We start from the raw sequence: 15465 nt of genomic DNA, 5'->3' as shown, positions 1-15465 counted from the left end.
GCCCGCAGAACCAGGCTGCAGCTGGGCTGCCCGGGCTTGCCAGAGCTGACCGCCCCCAGCTCCTGCCGCCTCTTTCACCCAGCCACCAGCCTGTGCCAAACGAGGGAACATCAGAAAGCAGGCACAGCTCTGCTTGGGATCCCGTCTGGAGAAAAGAGTGGGAGTAGCCAAGGTTATGAGGTGCTGGGATACAACGTGATCCGTCTGGATTCTGCACAGGGAGGCGCTGTACAGTCCCGCCGAGTTAAAATGGAAACGCTGCTAATTGCTTTGGAGTGCTTAAAAGCAGGACGACACCTGTACAGCCCTGTAATAAACCCCTAGGAGACTGCACCTCTGCTTTTAATGCTAGCCAGGATTATGACATGGTACCACAAACTGACTCCACAAGAACCTTCACATGCTGACATAGTCCTTTCTCCTTTTTTTCTTTTTTTCTTTTATTTTTTTTTTTCTTTTTTGGAGGGGAGGGGTGGTGGGGGAGGAGAAAGAAGAAATATTCATCAGGAATCATAGTTTGGGTTTATTTAGGTCTGGAGGGAAGAACCAAGATTTTCGAATAACACAAACTCCACAAGAAATAAAAGGCTACTTACTCTGGATGTTCTTCCATGCTGCAGAACCTGTTGCAATAAAAACGTTTGTTACTGTTGTATTCCACATACGGGTGATATTTCTGGAGAACAATTACAAACCACGTTTGATAGATGAAGGCAGAGAGGAGCTGGTGGCAAATCCTGCAAGCAGAGGAGTGGTGGGACGGAAGACCCTTCCAAATGAGGACCACGTTGCATTCAGGCAGTTTTTTATGAATACACGCTTTCTCGGTGCCTGGGGTGTGATCTTTCACTTTTAATATTCATAGTCTAAATTTTATACCGGATAATTTCTAAAGAAATGAAGAGCCAGACCTCCCTCTTTCACTAATGGAAAAGAATAACAAAGGCCTTTTTTTTTTTTTTTTTTGTTCTGTGGGAATCCAGTCACATTCAGATCACCTTTGCCAAACCATCACCCACAAAATACGCCATGCAGCATTATATCCTTGCTAAACACAGAAAGACCTACAATTTTATTAGAATAAATATCGGGTTACTCCAAAATAGTTCTCTTTTAGGATCACCTAATCAACCTATCAGTAACCACGAGATATGCGCCTTTGTTTGCATTACAGAAGGATAGATTTGACTTCAAATTTCCTTCAAATATTTTATTAAATGTATCCAAAGGTCACATAAGGGAAACAAATCCACACTCTTAGTCTAGTAATCCTGAAACGCGTCATATATTTGAACGTAAATACTAGTGGGGGGTTCTTTTCTGTAAGCGACTTTTCATCTCCTGTATGCCTTCCTACGATATCTTGGCGAGTTATTGTATTAAACACAGGGCAAATGCCTCGGTATCAGTAGTTCACTGCATAGAGCTTCCCAACACCTTTCCTGTTAATTTTTTTTTTTTTTTAGGTTCTGCCCAGTCTAGGTAACATTCATAGCCTGCGAGGAGAGTGGATTAATATCAACATTTTGGCACTAAGCACCCCCTTAAGGAGCCTTTCCTTTTATCTTCAATTTGTATTAAAATAAATGGTTTTTACTTTAAAAAAAAAAAAAAAAAAAAAAAAAAAGCTTATCTCCATTAAGAAATCCCATTAAATTCCGAAATCTCAGAGAGCAGCGGGCTCATCCCGGCGCGGCGCAGCACCTGAGCGGTACCTGCCGTGTCCCCGGCAGAGCCGTGCCGCGTTGCCGGCGCAGCGCTGCCCCGCTCGCAGCGAGGCGCTGGGCTGCGGGAGCCCGAGCGCGGCCGCGGAGGGGAGGCGGATAGCGGACTTACTGTGCGCTCCCCCCGCGGCCTGCGGGACCCGGGAGCAGAGGTGCCTGCGCGGTCGCATTCCGCCGACGGTTCCCTGCTAACACTTTCCCGATTACTGCTTCCAGGAACGAAAGCATCTGCACTTGTATGCTCTTAAACTAATTTATGGTGGGAATTATATTTTGGCTTGTCAACTCTCAAGCCATAAAACAAAGTTTATTGGAATCACGTGCTTCTAAATAGCCACTCAGGACTTATCTCTGTGGAACCATAAATAACCTTCAGCTTTAAACTTTTATTCGCTAAATAAAGGTTCTCTGAATCTGTCCTATAAAACGGGACCGGGTCGAAATAGCGGGGATGGGTGGAAGCTCAGCTGCATGGCGTTATGCCGGCCTTTTTGAGGAGCGTGTTTTAGGAAAAGCTACAAAGGGGACTTATCGCTCCCAAAGTGCTCTTGGGAAAGGAGCCGGGCGTGTTTTCTGTGGGTTCCCGTCCAAACCTTTCTTTATAGCTCTTGGGGAGCTCTTTTCTTTAGGAGGAAAGAAAAAAAAAGTCCCACCAAAACAAACAAACAAACAAGAAAACACACACACACACAAACCCACAAAAAAAACCCAAACAAACCAACAGAAAGATGGAACCTTTTCTCCCTTCCCTGGGTGTTTATGGCATTTTGGTGAGGCTCCCCCGCAAAACGGCTTTGAGTCATTCATCTCAAAACTTGGGAGAGCTGTGCCAGGGTCTGCAGGTTCGCCGGGCACCCGAGGGACCTTTGTAAGTGACCAAACTGCTGCCAACAGTGAGTGCACAGGGCTTCGGAAAGGGAGAAAGTGTGAAGCCTGCCACAATGAGATCTTTGAGGACTGGAAGTTTAAGGACGGTTATAAAGCAATAAAAGAGCCCTGGTGTGAAGGGAGCAGGGTGTGAGTTCGCAAATGAGAATTTCAAGGAGCCCGAGCACAGGAAGTCAAATGTCCCTGGCAGTCACACAGCATGAAGAAACCCGGGCATCAGCTCCCAATCTATCACGGCTAAGATGAGCACGTCGGAGCGGCCAGCAGCTCCTGGAGCATCCCAGGAAGGGTTCGTGCCTTCGCCAGAGGGCGGGGAGCTGTGTCAGCCCCGCCGGGGACCGGCCGCCTGCAGAGGGGACACGGCCACTCGCCCGGCCCGCGGGTGAGAGTGCGCCTCCGCCCGGGGGCTCAGCTCTGAAAAACGAGCAAAATGCAATTCCTTGCTGGGTGGTGGCACCAGCTGAGTGGTGCCTGTTTAACTCTACAGTTTGCTCTTACTTCTTATGAAGTCACCAAAAGGGCCAGCTCAGCTCTCTCTATATTTTTTAGATGGCTGGACAATTACTTTTCCTTCAGACAACAAGAGGCATCCTGAGGTCCTTCCCTGCTCCTTCTTTATGATCCAGAGTGGCTTTGAATTCCACTATTTTTCTTGCTCTTTGCAAGGCCTTACTCACACAGCATTGCCTTTGTTGTTTTTTAGTGGCCTAAGCTGTGGAACAGCCCTTTCCCCCTCCCTTGTCCAGGACAGCTGGCAGAGACTGTGCACAAGGTGGCATTTCAGACACAGTGCATGGTCTGGGAAACTTTATCAGGCCCAGGGGCTCCAGCCAGCCAGCCATCCCAGAAATAGGAGTGGGTTGCCTTGCATGGGGCTGGCCGCAGGTTCTCTTTCAGCTGGTGCATGACCTGTGCTCCCAGTCCTGGGCAGGCAGAGGGACAAGGTCCCTGGAGCTCCCAGAGCCTTGCTCAGGCACCTGGGCCTGGCCACAGTGGGCCCTGGATCAGGCTTTGTGGTAGCCTCCAGCTACTCTCCTCCCCAAACACATCACCCTCACTGCCTTCTGGAAGAAGGGCTTCAGCAGCAGGCAGCTGCAGGGAGCCAAAGCAGCCATACCTGGAGAGGGGCAAGAAAAGGCTGTGTACTGGGACGTGAGGGGTAGGGTGTAATGATAAAGTGCAATAAAATGTGGGGAAAATCGTTTGAGACAAGAATTACGACGCAGAGTGGAGTGTGCTTGCCCCAGGTCTGGCACTGAGTGCTGGGTGTGGCAAAGGTCAGGTCTCAGGCAGCAGGGCCCACAGGTGGGCTCCAGGCCCTGTGCAGTACAGCGAGCATCACATCCCTCCCTCCGTGTCTGCGATTGCTTCAGCTCTCTTGGCCTGTCTCGTGGGCAAGGGAAGGCCATAGTTTGGAGATCAGAGACTGCCTGGTGTGTGCAGGAGGAGGGGAGCCATGGAGAGGCAGGTGGCACGGCAGTCAGGCTGCAGAAGTGACAGCCCCTGGCAAATGGGGTGGCCCAGGCTGGGCATGTGCTTCAGACACACGTGTCCAGGACATGGGGCTGTGAAAGATGAGGCTGTGAGATAGTGAGGAATTGATGATTGAGATACAGCTCCCTCTCATTTAAGAATAAGACAAATGTTTCAGTAACTGACTAATTCTAGCCATGAGATTTTTGAAGTGGGAATTAGAATGATTTTCACATTTCCTATTCTAAAATGCAGATGTGAAATTTGACTTTGAAGCTCTGGCCAGTTCATTCTCTAGCCTTTTATGCAAGTTTTCATATTTGGGGCTGATGATCTGGAGACAGATAAGAGGTGTAATGACATAACACAGTAACAATTGGTTTCCCTCTAGTAATTGTGATAAAGAGGTTGGGGGAATTGAATCACATGTGTATGCCGCCATCGCTCTCAATGCGACTTGGCAGACATGACGACCGGCATCCTACCCCGAGGACCACATTGCCAGAAAATTACAGGCTCCTTGTCCGACTTTGAAGACCTACTAAGCACCTTGATAGCGTCCAACGCATTTTGCCCCTCTGCTTTTATCACAACCCCGACTTTTCAACAGTCACCTCGTCGCCCATGCCCTCGCAGAGCAGGATGTGGGCATGCAAAGTCCCCTGCCTGCAGCACCCCACGCCCGCAGGCAGATCCGGTGGCAGCAGGGGCCCGGAGCGGGCAGGGCGGCGTCGAGCCGCGCCTCAACATCAAACGGGGCAGCGGCGGCGACACCTCGGGTCCGCGGGGGAAGAGGGCGAGGAGTGCGGGGCAGGGAGGGGAGGCCGGGGGCCGTGGGAGCGTCTCGCCGGGGTAGGCACGGCCCGTGGGGGTGGGTGCCGCCAGGGTCGTGTCCGGGCACGGCTGGGGAAGGTGAAGCCTGCAGGCAACAGGTGAGGCGGAGGCAGGGAACTCTGCCGGGCCCCGGCTTGCAGGAGGCAAGGGAGGGTGTGCGGGGGCCGGGGGCTCTGCCCGCGGGAAGGGAGCCGGCGGGAAGGAGGGTGCTCTGGCACCCGCATCAAAGGAACAGGGAGGGAAGAGGCGGCTGCCCGACATCAAAGCGCGGGGTGGTGACCGGGAGGGCAGCGGGGCACACGAGGGGAGCCCCGCGGCACCGCGGGTTAGGCAGGGAGAGCGGGAGGGCGCGCACGGGGAGCCCCAGCGTCTGCGGACCCGGGTGAGACGGGAAATCGCGGCGCTGGAGAGAGTGGGACAGCCGGGTCGCGGCTTGAGACGCCCGAGGAGGGCGGTGGAGCCCCGCCCATGTCCCCCGCCCGCCGGTGGGCCTCTGCCGCGGGCAGGCGGGCTGCAGGCGCGGGTCCCGAGGCTGGCGGCGGGGCTGTGGGCCCCTCGCCCCGCGGAGGGGAGAGCGGCCAGGCTTGTCCTACAGCGCCTTCTCCTGGAAGAGGCCGTGGAGACATAAGGGCTGGTGGCTGCGGCCGGGGCCTGCCGCGCCCCCGGCGGTCGCTGCACGGCCCGGCTCGGCGGCCCTGAGGGCGGGAGCCGCGGGCAGGTGGCCGCGTCCCGGTCCGTCGGGGCGTGCGCCCACACGCGGACAGATGCGGCGGAGCCGGGCCACGACGGCGGGGCCGGCCGGGCGGCTGAGATGACCCCCGGCGCCCTGCACTCCCACAGGCTCCAGCTCGGGTGGCTCCGGGCGTGGGGCACTGGGGAGGCACTGCGGGCTGCCTCCCCTTCTGGCCGCACCCTCCCCCGCGGGTGATGGGAGGCGAGCGCTGAGCTTGGGCAGAGCCTGCTGCCGCTGAATGCAGTTTTATTGCCTCTTGTCTCTCGCAGAGACCCTTCCTCCGCGCCCCGCCCGGCCTCCGCGACCTGCTGCAATGTTTATTGCGCCTCATCTTTTCCTTTCGCTTCCTGTTTTTTCCTCTCCCGCTCCAGCAGCATTGAGTGCCGCACTGCAGTAGAGCAGTAAATACCTTTAACAGCTGCCTGCCAACCGAGGGGTGAAATACCGTCTTTGTTCGGGTTTCTTTTTCTACCCCTAAGTGCACATAAAACACCCCGTAGGAATTATATTTTTTGGGGGGAACGAGAAAATGAATCGGCGGGATTTTCAGTTCTTAAGAACGCAAAACCAGCGTGCATATCTCCGCCTAGTCTTATCGATTTTCCCGGGTCCGCAGTTCACAACGCACCCCCCTCCTTGCACCAAAGCCCTGCCCGACTGGGGGAACAGAGGCTGCACTTCTCTTGCAGGCAACCTGCAGCAGCTAAGCGGGAGCCAACCTGACTTCCCGAATGGCAGCCGGTGCCAACGGTGCCCCGGCACTGTCAGGGACAGTGGGCTGCCGCTTCCTGCCAGCTGCTTTGTGGTGGTGTTTTTATACTGCCCGTGCGTCAGTAAAGGGTGCACTGGGGATCGGCTGTTTCCTTTCAACACACATACACAGAGAAAAAAAAAAAAAAAAAAAAAAAAAAAGAGTAAAATTCTGTCAAATACATCGGGAAACGAAGCAAGTGCGAGAAATTTGACTGTGAACCTTGTACTCCAAAAATTTCAGCACACCAACACATCTATACTCATACCATGTTTTATAGGTGCATAAATAGATATAAAAATACAGCCCTTATATGTGCCACATATATATAAGCATGCACATATAAATATATATATATATATGTGCCATATATATAAAGGCGTATTTATTTGCTATGAATACTTACAATTCCATAGGTATGTTTAAGAACATAAACAGACCTATGTGTACTTGAATGTTAATAATAAATAAATAAATACACATATACATACATCCGATAAGAAAAAGAATAAGAGCAAAAGCAAGCCAGGAAGGAAGCCATTTAGAAAAAAGCCGAATTCCCACATGAACCAGTGGAATCATAAATGCATGTGTGTATCCGCATGTGTCAGCAGATGGACCCGCAGACACACACATACATATTAGAATTCGTTAGAACATCCTGCTTTTGTTTTTTTTTTTTCTTTTTCCCCAGGCTACGAATAATTTCAAAACAGCTCAAGGACGAGATTTTCCGAAGTTTTTGGAGAGATTTATAGTCAAGTAGCTATAATTACTGTGTCACCTAGGAGGGATTCTGAGAGTGAAACCTAACGCAGCGCATATTTTCCACGTTACTCTTGAAGACTGTTGCTATGTTGAAAACGATTCGTCCCAAATAATCCCCAAGCCCTGCAGGAGCGCAGGGCGGCCGGCTAGTGCAAACAGGCGAAGCGTGGGGGACAGGGATCTTATCGCTTACTGCAGTGGGGCTCGGGCTCAGCAGGCTGAGGGGTGCTCGGGGGTGGAATAAAGAACAACTTCTTCTGTGGGTTCAAAATATGTACTCGGGGCATGACTGGCACCTTTCCACCCTCACTGTGTGTTGTGTAGCCAGGCGTTCTGCTTTACCGCTAGTTAACTGGCTGCTTTCGGGGTAAATGGCGAGTGGGTAAATTCCTGCAGTGCAACAGCACGGTGCACTGCAACCACCGAGCACCGCTGTGAACGCTAAATATCAACCGGCGGGTTCTCCGCCGTGCACTCACAGTTTGAAAATGAAGATGAAATGAGTAAAGCGTATATACGTTCACAACAACGTACTCCCAAAGAATATGTGTTCTACAGAGAGAAATAGATGTGTAGATACGATATATATGTATGTATATAGGTAATGTGAATATGGATGTACAAACATATATGGGTAACGCAGGAATAGTTAACTATTCTATCTCCTCAGCATATTTTAAAATAAACCCAAGGATTTGTTGTTGGGTTTATTTCCGAGAGCTTGTCCTCCATTTAGCCCCCGGTGATTTCCACGTGGGTAAGTAGCCGTACTGCGGGCGTGCGCTCCTGGCCGTGTCTCCGCGCAGCCGCCCCCGCGTTCCGGCTGCCGAGCCCGGCCCGTGCGCTGCCCACCGAGCAGCTCGGAGCCGCAGCCCTGGCTCCGCGCTGCAGCGGGACAAGGATGTGAGAAAAAGTCCCTGCGGGGCAGGCGAGGGCTCTCGGGACTGGCCCCGGGCACAGCCCCCGGCTCGACCGGCTCGGAGGAGCCGCCCCGCGCCCTCCGCCCCCGCGGGAGCACTGACCCTGATTCTCCTGCGAAAACACCTGTTAGGCTTTAAAGTTACTCGACTGCCCTTCCGCCGTGGGGGAAGCAAACTAGAGCATCACCACAGCACGCTTCAGGCTACCGGGGGAAAAACGTATCCCAAAAACAGAGGGCCTTATATCGGAAGGAACCCCACCGGCGGGCGAGGCACTGCCTGCGCGCACTGCGCCCCAGCCTTCCGCCCCTCACGGCGGAACACCGAGACATCGTGGCCCGCGGCGCGCTTTCCGTGAGACAGCGCGCGCAACAGCCGCTCTCACTCTGCGGCATGCCCACAACCGCTGTTAATAGTAATAACACCACCGATAATTACAATAGCAATAACAACAACAGCAATCGTAGCGGTAATAATAGTAATAGCAACACTAAAAGGAAGAATATGGGTTTTCGAGGGACAGGTGATGAAGAGGGACAGGAGGACAGGGGAGCCGGTGCCGTGCCGCACATCGCGGGGTACCGGCCCGAGGGGAACTGGGTGCTTACCGGTTCGCGGCATTGCCCGCCTGCGGAGAAGCCCGGGAGGGTCGCTGTAATCCATTTTGCACCAGCGTAGCAATCCGTGTGCCGGAGGAGATAGCGGCAGCGGGGGCATCGAAGGGTGGGAGAAGAACGAGGGGCTGCAGGCGGCGCGGCGGCGGGCGCGGGTCTCCGCGCATCCCTCCGTGGGCGCGGGAGAGCAGGAGGCGCTGGACCGGGGAAGTGTCAGTGCAGCGGCGGAGGGACATGCTGCGGGTTTGGGGGAGCGGGGCACAAACATGAGGGCGACTGCCATACACCTCAGCCTAGACAAAGGTTAGAAAAAGAGGGGCTGAGTCTCTCTGAAGGCAGAATGCAGGGGGAAATTCGCCAGGGAAATCAGGAAAAGGCCATGAAAGCGCTCGCTGCCTGCACATGACCAGCCGCAGCCAATGACGAGCCCAAATAGGTCATAAAAAGGTCTATTACCAAGTTGTAAATTTTCTTCAAACAAAAAGGAATTTACTGCAATTCCTTGCGGATTTTGCACATACTGCTTCCCAGCGCCATGTTTCTTTCGCCTGCGCGCTGCGCTTTTACTGAGGTTTCGGTCCCGCCTGCCCCCGGCCTGCGCGCCACGGGCGCGGTGGCGGAGCCCCGCAAGCACGGCCGGGACGCGGGAGATCCGCGCGGGCCGCGGAGAGAGGGGCAAGCGGTCGCGGAACGGCATAAAGAGGGCCAGGGCACTGTGCCGAAGGATCCGTTTCTTGCCAAACGAAAGGGGGCTTAACCCGCATCCCCACCCTCTTCTCCCACCCCTCCCCAGGGCACTAAAAGAAACCACATCTGCTTTAGCGCCCACTACTGAAGCGGAAGCCGTCACCGACATAAAAATGGTCCGAGCCTCTTCCCCACACCGCAGTGTGCGGTTCCCGCAGGTTGCACCGGGCACTGTCACCGCGCCCGGTAAAACCTTCCCGGGGCACCAACAGGGAAAATCCGATTCCTTAGGAAGTATTCTAAAAAAAATTTTAATGGGCCTGTGTCCGCAAGGAATACTCGGCTCGGAGATGGAGTACTGTGGATGTTTCTTGCTCAAGTTTTGTTTCAGGGAATAGCCAGAGCCCTCAGTCCGTGACCTCCGTGCCGGTTGTAACTGCTAACAAAAGTAAACACGCCTAAAGGTGTAGGATCGAGGTTGGATCTTTTTAACACGCTGCTTCAGGCAGTTGCACACCTTTGAATATTGCCTCGGCGGAGGCTATGGCAACTCTCGTGGTGTGTCTGCAGCACGCATGGCCGCGCTGAGCTGCTCCTCAAGAGAACGGAGAAATTCCGCGGAAACCAAAGGCGCGGTGCATCCACTCCGCGGCCGTCTCAGGCGGCCTCTCGCCGCCGCTCCCGCCTCAACCCGCGCAGCTACGGCTTTTCCTTGCCAAAAGTCCGATGGCTCCAGTTTTAGAGGGGACTCGGTAGCCGTCTGGGTCAATTTCTGACTCCGTTATCTTTTTTCTTAGCAAGTTTCCAAGTGAGACGGAGGGAGACATCCAGATGCCAGGCTACGGGGGTAAATGCCTTAACTACAGCGATGTTTTGTTATTCTTAATGAGTAAGACAGGGGCGATTCCAGTTACCACTAGGCCTTCGCCAATTACGCGGGCTCAGGGAAGTCAGTTTTTGCCTGCATGGCTGCGTTCCCAGTCAGTCCTAGGAGAGCAACGCAACGGAAACTTCTTCAGGAATATTTTAATTTTATTCTTTGTCTGATAATTAAAAACAACTATCGCAGCAGCTCTTTTCCGGACAAACACCAGCCTAAGGAGTTCTCCGCTGGTGTGTGAAGGTCCTCGACGTGCCTTTGCCTCGCGGGCAGCCCGGGATGGCGGCGGGCGGCACCAGTACGGCTTTCCCGCATCAGGGCCGCCGGAACCGTGTTGAGTCCAGCCTCCGCCGCCGGCGCAGCAAAAGCGAGAGGCTTTTCCTGCCCGGAGACCAAATATGTCGGTGCCACTAGCACGAGTATTGTTTTGAAAAGCCAAGGGGTTTTGCGCGTCAGGCCACCGGGCTACTTTAAACGAGCAGCTACCAGCCCCACATCCTCCCTCGACACTACGGATACCGGTGTATTTATGCAAATCCACGCAGCAGAAATGTTTATTTCACTGCTTCGTTGCAGCTTCCCCTTGTTTACAACCTTTAGCCAGTTAGGCTATTAAAATAAAACCAAGAACAATAGCTCCTCTTGCTCGTGCCTCCCTCCAGAGCTAGCGCTTTGCAGCAGTGGAAACGTGCCTGCCTCGGTGGTGGGGAGCGGGAAAGAGGAAGGGAAACTAAATGAACCAAACCCTCCCTACAAGTTCCATCCCCGTGGACGGCGGCTCTCTCCGCGCCGGGTGCATTCCCGGGAGGGAAGCGGTGGGTGCGAGAGAAGGGCCCAGCGGCGGGCGGCACCGCCTCGGGAACCTGGCTGTGATTTTCCGAGCAAGGCCTCGGCTCAGCCCCGGCCTCGTCGGGATCACGCTCGTTTCTGGGCAGAAAATAGGATTATATATCGTGTTTGTCGCAGTTTGTGGCGCGTCCATTCGATTTCCTTCACGGAGCCATTACTGAGGGGAGCGTCAGCCGGTAGGGAAAAAAATGATACAAAAATCTTGGTAGAGATTTATACCTCATCCCTCGACCCTCTGCCTGCTACTCCTAAAAAGGATTGCTCTCGGCCGTCCTGTTTGATACCGCGCTCTGCGGGACCCTGCCGGGAACGGGAGCAAGAGCAGGGAGGGGAGAGAGAAATTAAATTGTTTTGCTAATCAGAGCGGACCTTTCCTCCCGTGGTTGCGTGAACCGTGAGGCAGGCTCTGTCCTCACCAGCTGCGGCCTCTGCTGGGAAACGCATCATATGATAATATTTAGGGGTAGAAACATATTTCCTTCGGTCTACACATGGTTGGGGACTCCTAAGAATTACAGCCCTCGAGAAACCCCCACGCAAGGTCGCAAAAGCTTTGTATTTCTCTGCTTGCCAGCCACCCTCGGGGGAAGCTGGGCCCGTTTTGGCCGTGGTTTGCGAGGCGCTTGGAGCAGCCCTTGGAGATGGCGAGGGGCCGGAATGCTCTCCGGGCTCTCTCCCTCCAGCCGGGCTGGCAGCAAATGGCTCCGTAGGCTAAGGGCCGTGTTTGCCGGGCTGGGGGCAGCAAAAGGCGAAAGCAAGGCCCAGGCACACCCCGGGGCTCCGCTCGCAGGTGAGGCCGCAGTCCCCGCTGGCCGCTGCTTGGACTACGGCTCCGCAGCGCTAGGGGCAGGCAGCAAAAAGCAGGTTTTGTACGCAACGTGCCATTCCCAGACCCCGCATAAACACCCGGCATCGAAGGAGAGACGGGGCAGGGCGCAGGGGAGATCCTGAGGGTTTCTTACAAAAAGAATATAGAGATGCCGATACATTTTATAATTGAATAAATTCGGTTTATTTTAATCAAATATTATAGAAGAGGGTTAAATATATTCCTATGATATTTTCTTCAAGATTATTAAATTTATTTAATTTATTCAACATAAGATAAGAATAAGAATTAAAATAGTACAAGTGCACTTGTCTTGATTAATAAAGAATTGTTAAATGTCTTACTTATTGATATTTATTATTAGGAAGTTTATGTCGTTTCCCACAATCACCGTCTTTTAAGATTGCAAATATATATATATATATATATATGTATATCATTAGAAATTTATTGCTAGAAACTCTGTATCAAATTTGAAAAAAATAAGTAGATGAAATGTTAAATCTAGAGATCGTTCCGAATACGCTAATAAACAAAATAAAAGCACAAACAAGTGAAGCATCCAAAGCAGGGAAATGTCAGACGGAGGGACATGGGGTCACTCGTCCCACGACAAGATCACGTAGAGGTGTGGATGAGCCGAGATGTCGGGTTTAGCCCTGGTTATTTTTGATTGACTTTCACAAAGACAATTGGGGCAAAAATTAATTCGTCTGGCCTTCAGCTCTGTCTTCTTCCAGATCATGTGCTTCCTTTTTGGCCTCCCCTTCCTTTCCCTCCTGTCTGGAAGCGGGGAATTTGTCCTTGTTGTTCTCTTTTTTCCATTTCATCCTCCTGTTCTGAAACCAGATCTTTACCTGCCTCTCGGTGAGTCCTAGTGCGTGGGACACCTCGATCCTTCTCTTCCTGGTCAGATAGGGGTTAAATAGGAACTCCTTTTCCAGCTCTAGAGTCTGGAATCGGCTGTATGTTTGTCTTCCTCTCCTCCTACCCGGCGCTGCTGTTTAAAACAAAAACATAGGGGTTTGGAGGTTGGTGTGGCCGTTCAAAACAAGGCGCAGGCAGGCAGCGAGGACTCCCTGTCCCTCCGGAATCCCTCGAGAGAAGACCCACAAACCCGCAGGGAGAGAAAGCAGAGGGCACAGAGTCTAGAGCTTGACACTTGAGTGAGAGGAACACAGCGACAGTAAATGCACGAAGCCCCTCAGCTGTCCCCTGCATAGGATGTTGCGGGGTCACTTTATCATCTCGTACACCACCCCCTGCCCGACCCTGCACCCTTCCCGTTCAGGCAGCGGCGACGGGAGACAGGCGAGCGTGTCAGCTGTGCCTCAGAGTCCGAGAGGCGTCTCAAAGGCTACTCCTGGGTTGGTAGCTGCCTGCTGCAGAGGTTTCTGCTTGCTCACTGCATCTCTTTATTATCGCAAGCCACCGCGGTGTAGGAATCACGGTGAGAGAGGTAGGGAGTGGGGGAGACAGAGGCAGGGAGCGAGAGTCAGCGAGAAAGAAGCAGGAGGAGGAAAAGAAAGTTTCAAACTCAGACGTGAGATGGAAGCAAATTTTTGACTGCGTCCAACCTTGTGGTCTCATCCAGGGAAACATTTGAGCAGGAGACGAGCTCTGATTTAAGTGGTCTGGTTCCTCGCCAATATTAGCACTGGACGATTTACAGTCAGGATATTGTACCAGCTCGGCCTCTTGCTGTGTCGTAAAAATCTGCTGTCTCTGTAAGTTATCGTATCCGTAAAATTTAGCGGGCTCCCCGTGACAGGTAACCCCGCTGCAGGGGGCAGGAGGCGGAGGCGCGGCGGGGGGAGGAGGAGGCGGCTGGTAGGCGGCCGTGGGGCTCCCCCCGGCCGGGTGGTAAAAGTCCGCGGCCGCGCCGCCGCCGCCCCCCGCCCCGCCGGGCGCGGGGTGCGGGAAGCCGGCGGCGGCCGCGCCGTTCCCGTAGAGCAGAGCGGCGGCGGCAGCGGCGGGGGCGGCAGCGGCGTGTCGGCCGCTCACCTCGGGTGCGAAGTGACAGTCGTAGTACGGGGAATTGATGGCTTCCCCCGCCGCCGCGGCCGCCGCCACCTTGTACTTGGAGTACAGCGGGTTGACAAAGTAGGAGCTCATCGGGGAGGGGGCAGCGGCGGGCGGGGGCACGGGGCGCTGCTCACGCCGCCGCCGCCGCCGCCGCCGCCGCCGGTGCCTCTACGCCGCGCTCATGTCGCCGCCGCCGCTGGCCCGTGCGCTCCCCGCTCCTGCTCTCCGTGTATGTGGTGACCAGGACTGGATTATAATCGCTCCCAAAATGACCTGCCTCACTGCTTTTACTATTTCCTATTAGGCACACAGCAGCCCGCGCACGCACACACACACACACACACGCTCATGAGCTCAGGGGGGACTTTTGGCTTCAGTTTACATGTGCCGCTCCTCGGGCAAGAAAAAAACTCGGCCCAGCCCTGCCCGGATCCACCCCGGCCGCGGCACCCCCGCTCCCCCCTCCGGTGTGCGCTCGCTAGGAGCCGCTGAAACCCCCGCCGCGCAGGGGCGAGGCTGCCGCGCAGATCCCGCGCGATAACCGCGGGCGCGCTGCCCGGGGCGACGCCGCCCGGCTCACCCGGGCTGTACCGCCCGGAGCGCGGCCTGCACCGCCAGCCGGCAAGGGCAGAGCCCCTCAGAGGGAGCCTATGCCCACCGCAGGGTCTTGGGGTGTAGGCGAAGGCAGTGGGGTGCCCGTAGGGCGGCAGCGTGCAGCGCCAGGTCCCCCTTGCCAACGGGCCCTCCGGGTCATTTTCTTCCAGGCGAGCAGATCGCTGGGAAATGAGATGCACATTTACCCTTGAAGCCTTGCACGCATGGCTGAGGCTCCAGGTTAATTGATACTTAATGGAAATCATGCCTATGAATATACTTTCCATCATTTCACCCTTGGTGGACGTCATTACCGAGGCAAAGAGGGGGGGGGGGGGGGGGAATAAAAATGTGTGGGTGAACGGTTAGCACCGCTCGGGGACTCGGTCCGAAATAAGTGAGCCCTGTTCTCCGGGAGGAAGGAAGGAAGAAAAGCGCTGCCCAGCAGGCTCGGCGCTGCCCCCGCTCGGGCCGGCCACCCCCGCTGGCCCCCGTGCCCCAAGAAGCGTCGTCTCCAGTCCTCTCTTTCCCGCTTCGTCCTGCAGTGGGAATCAGATTTTTGGAGAGACGCCCTCAGGAGCTCGAGTCCGCCCTATTTTGGAGAGAGACGAAAAACGTAGGTGAAATATAATACAGGCCCAGCCAGAGCCACGTGTGACCGTCTGATGTGAATTGACAAAAAAATCCTTGTGGTTACATAAAAGGCATCTCAGACTCCTTCCCCATCACACCCCGTTCTTCCACCACCCCCACGCTTCCAGGCCGATTAACTGGCTTTGTCTGGCTGACCAGCCCGGCTGCCCGGCATGCGAACACCCCGGCGGGCCCTGTGCCCGCAATGACACCCTCGCCTGGGCAGGGGCTCCGCGGGCCGGGGCGCACGCCTTTAGGAACTC

General features: G+C 54.6%; 2 protein-coding genes across 3 annotated transcripts in view; both read right to left on the bottom strand.

Moving 5' to 3' along the window:
• Nucleotides 1–9110, bottom strand: part of HOXD3 (homeobox D3) — a 31526-nt gene extending 22416 nt beyond the window's left edge. Inside the window, exon 1 of the mRNA XM_041472971.1 lies at nucleotides 8700–9110. The gene's annotated coding sequence lies outside the window, so the exon portion shown is untranslated. The remainder of the gene's footprint in view (nucleotides 1–8699) is intronic.
• A 3047-nt stretch (nucleotides 9111–12157) lies between these two features.
• Nucleotides 12158–14332, bottom strand: HOXD8 (homeobox D8). Of its 2 annotated transcripts, XM_041473087.1 has the most exons (3): nucleotides 13955–14326; nucleotides 13528–13675; nucleotides 12158–12950 (listed from the first exon to the last, which is right to left on the bottom strand). In XM_041473087.1, the coding sequence occupies exons 1-3, from the start codon at nucleotides 14063–14065 to the stop codon at nucleotides 12655–12657; spliced, it is 555 nt and encodes a 184-aa protein (XP_041329021.1). In that variant the 5' UTR covers nucleotides 14066–14326; the 3' UTR covers nucleotides 12158–12654. The 2 variants fall into 2 exon arrangements, with proteins under 2 accessions (XP_041329021.1, XP_041329019.1); XM_041473085.1 differs by having other exon boundaries at nucleotides 13528–14332.
• Nucleotides 14333–15465: the final 1133 nt, after the last annotated feature.

The sequence above is a fragment of the Pyrgilauda ruficollis genome, unplaced genomic scaffold, assembly GCF_017590135.1.
Source record: "Pyrgilauda ruficollis isolate IOZ18807 unplaced genomic scaffold, ASM1759013v1 scaffold3, whole genome shotgun sequence".
Lineage (NCBI taxonomy): Eukaryota > Metazoa > Chordata > Aves > Passeriformes > Passeridae > Pyrgilauda > Pyrgilauda ruficollis.
The sequence above is the reverse complement of the archived record's forward strand: the minus strand, read 5'-3'. Positions and strand labels throughout refer to the sequence as shown.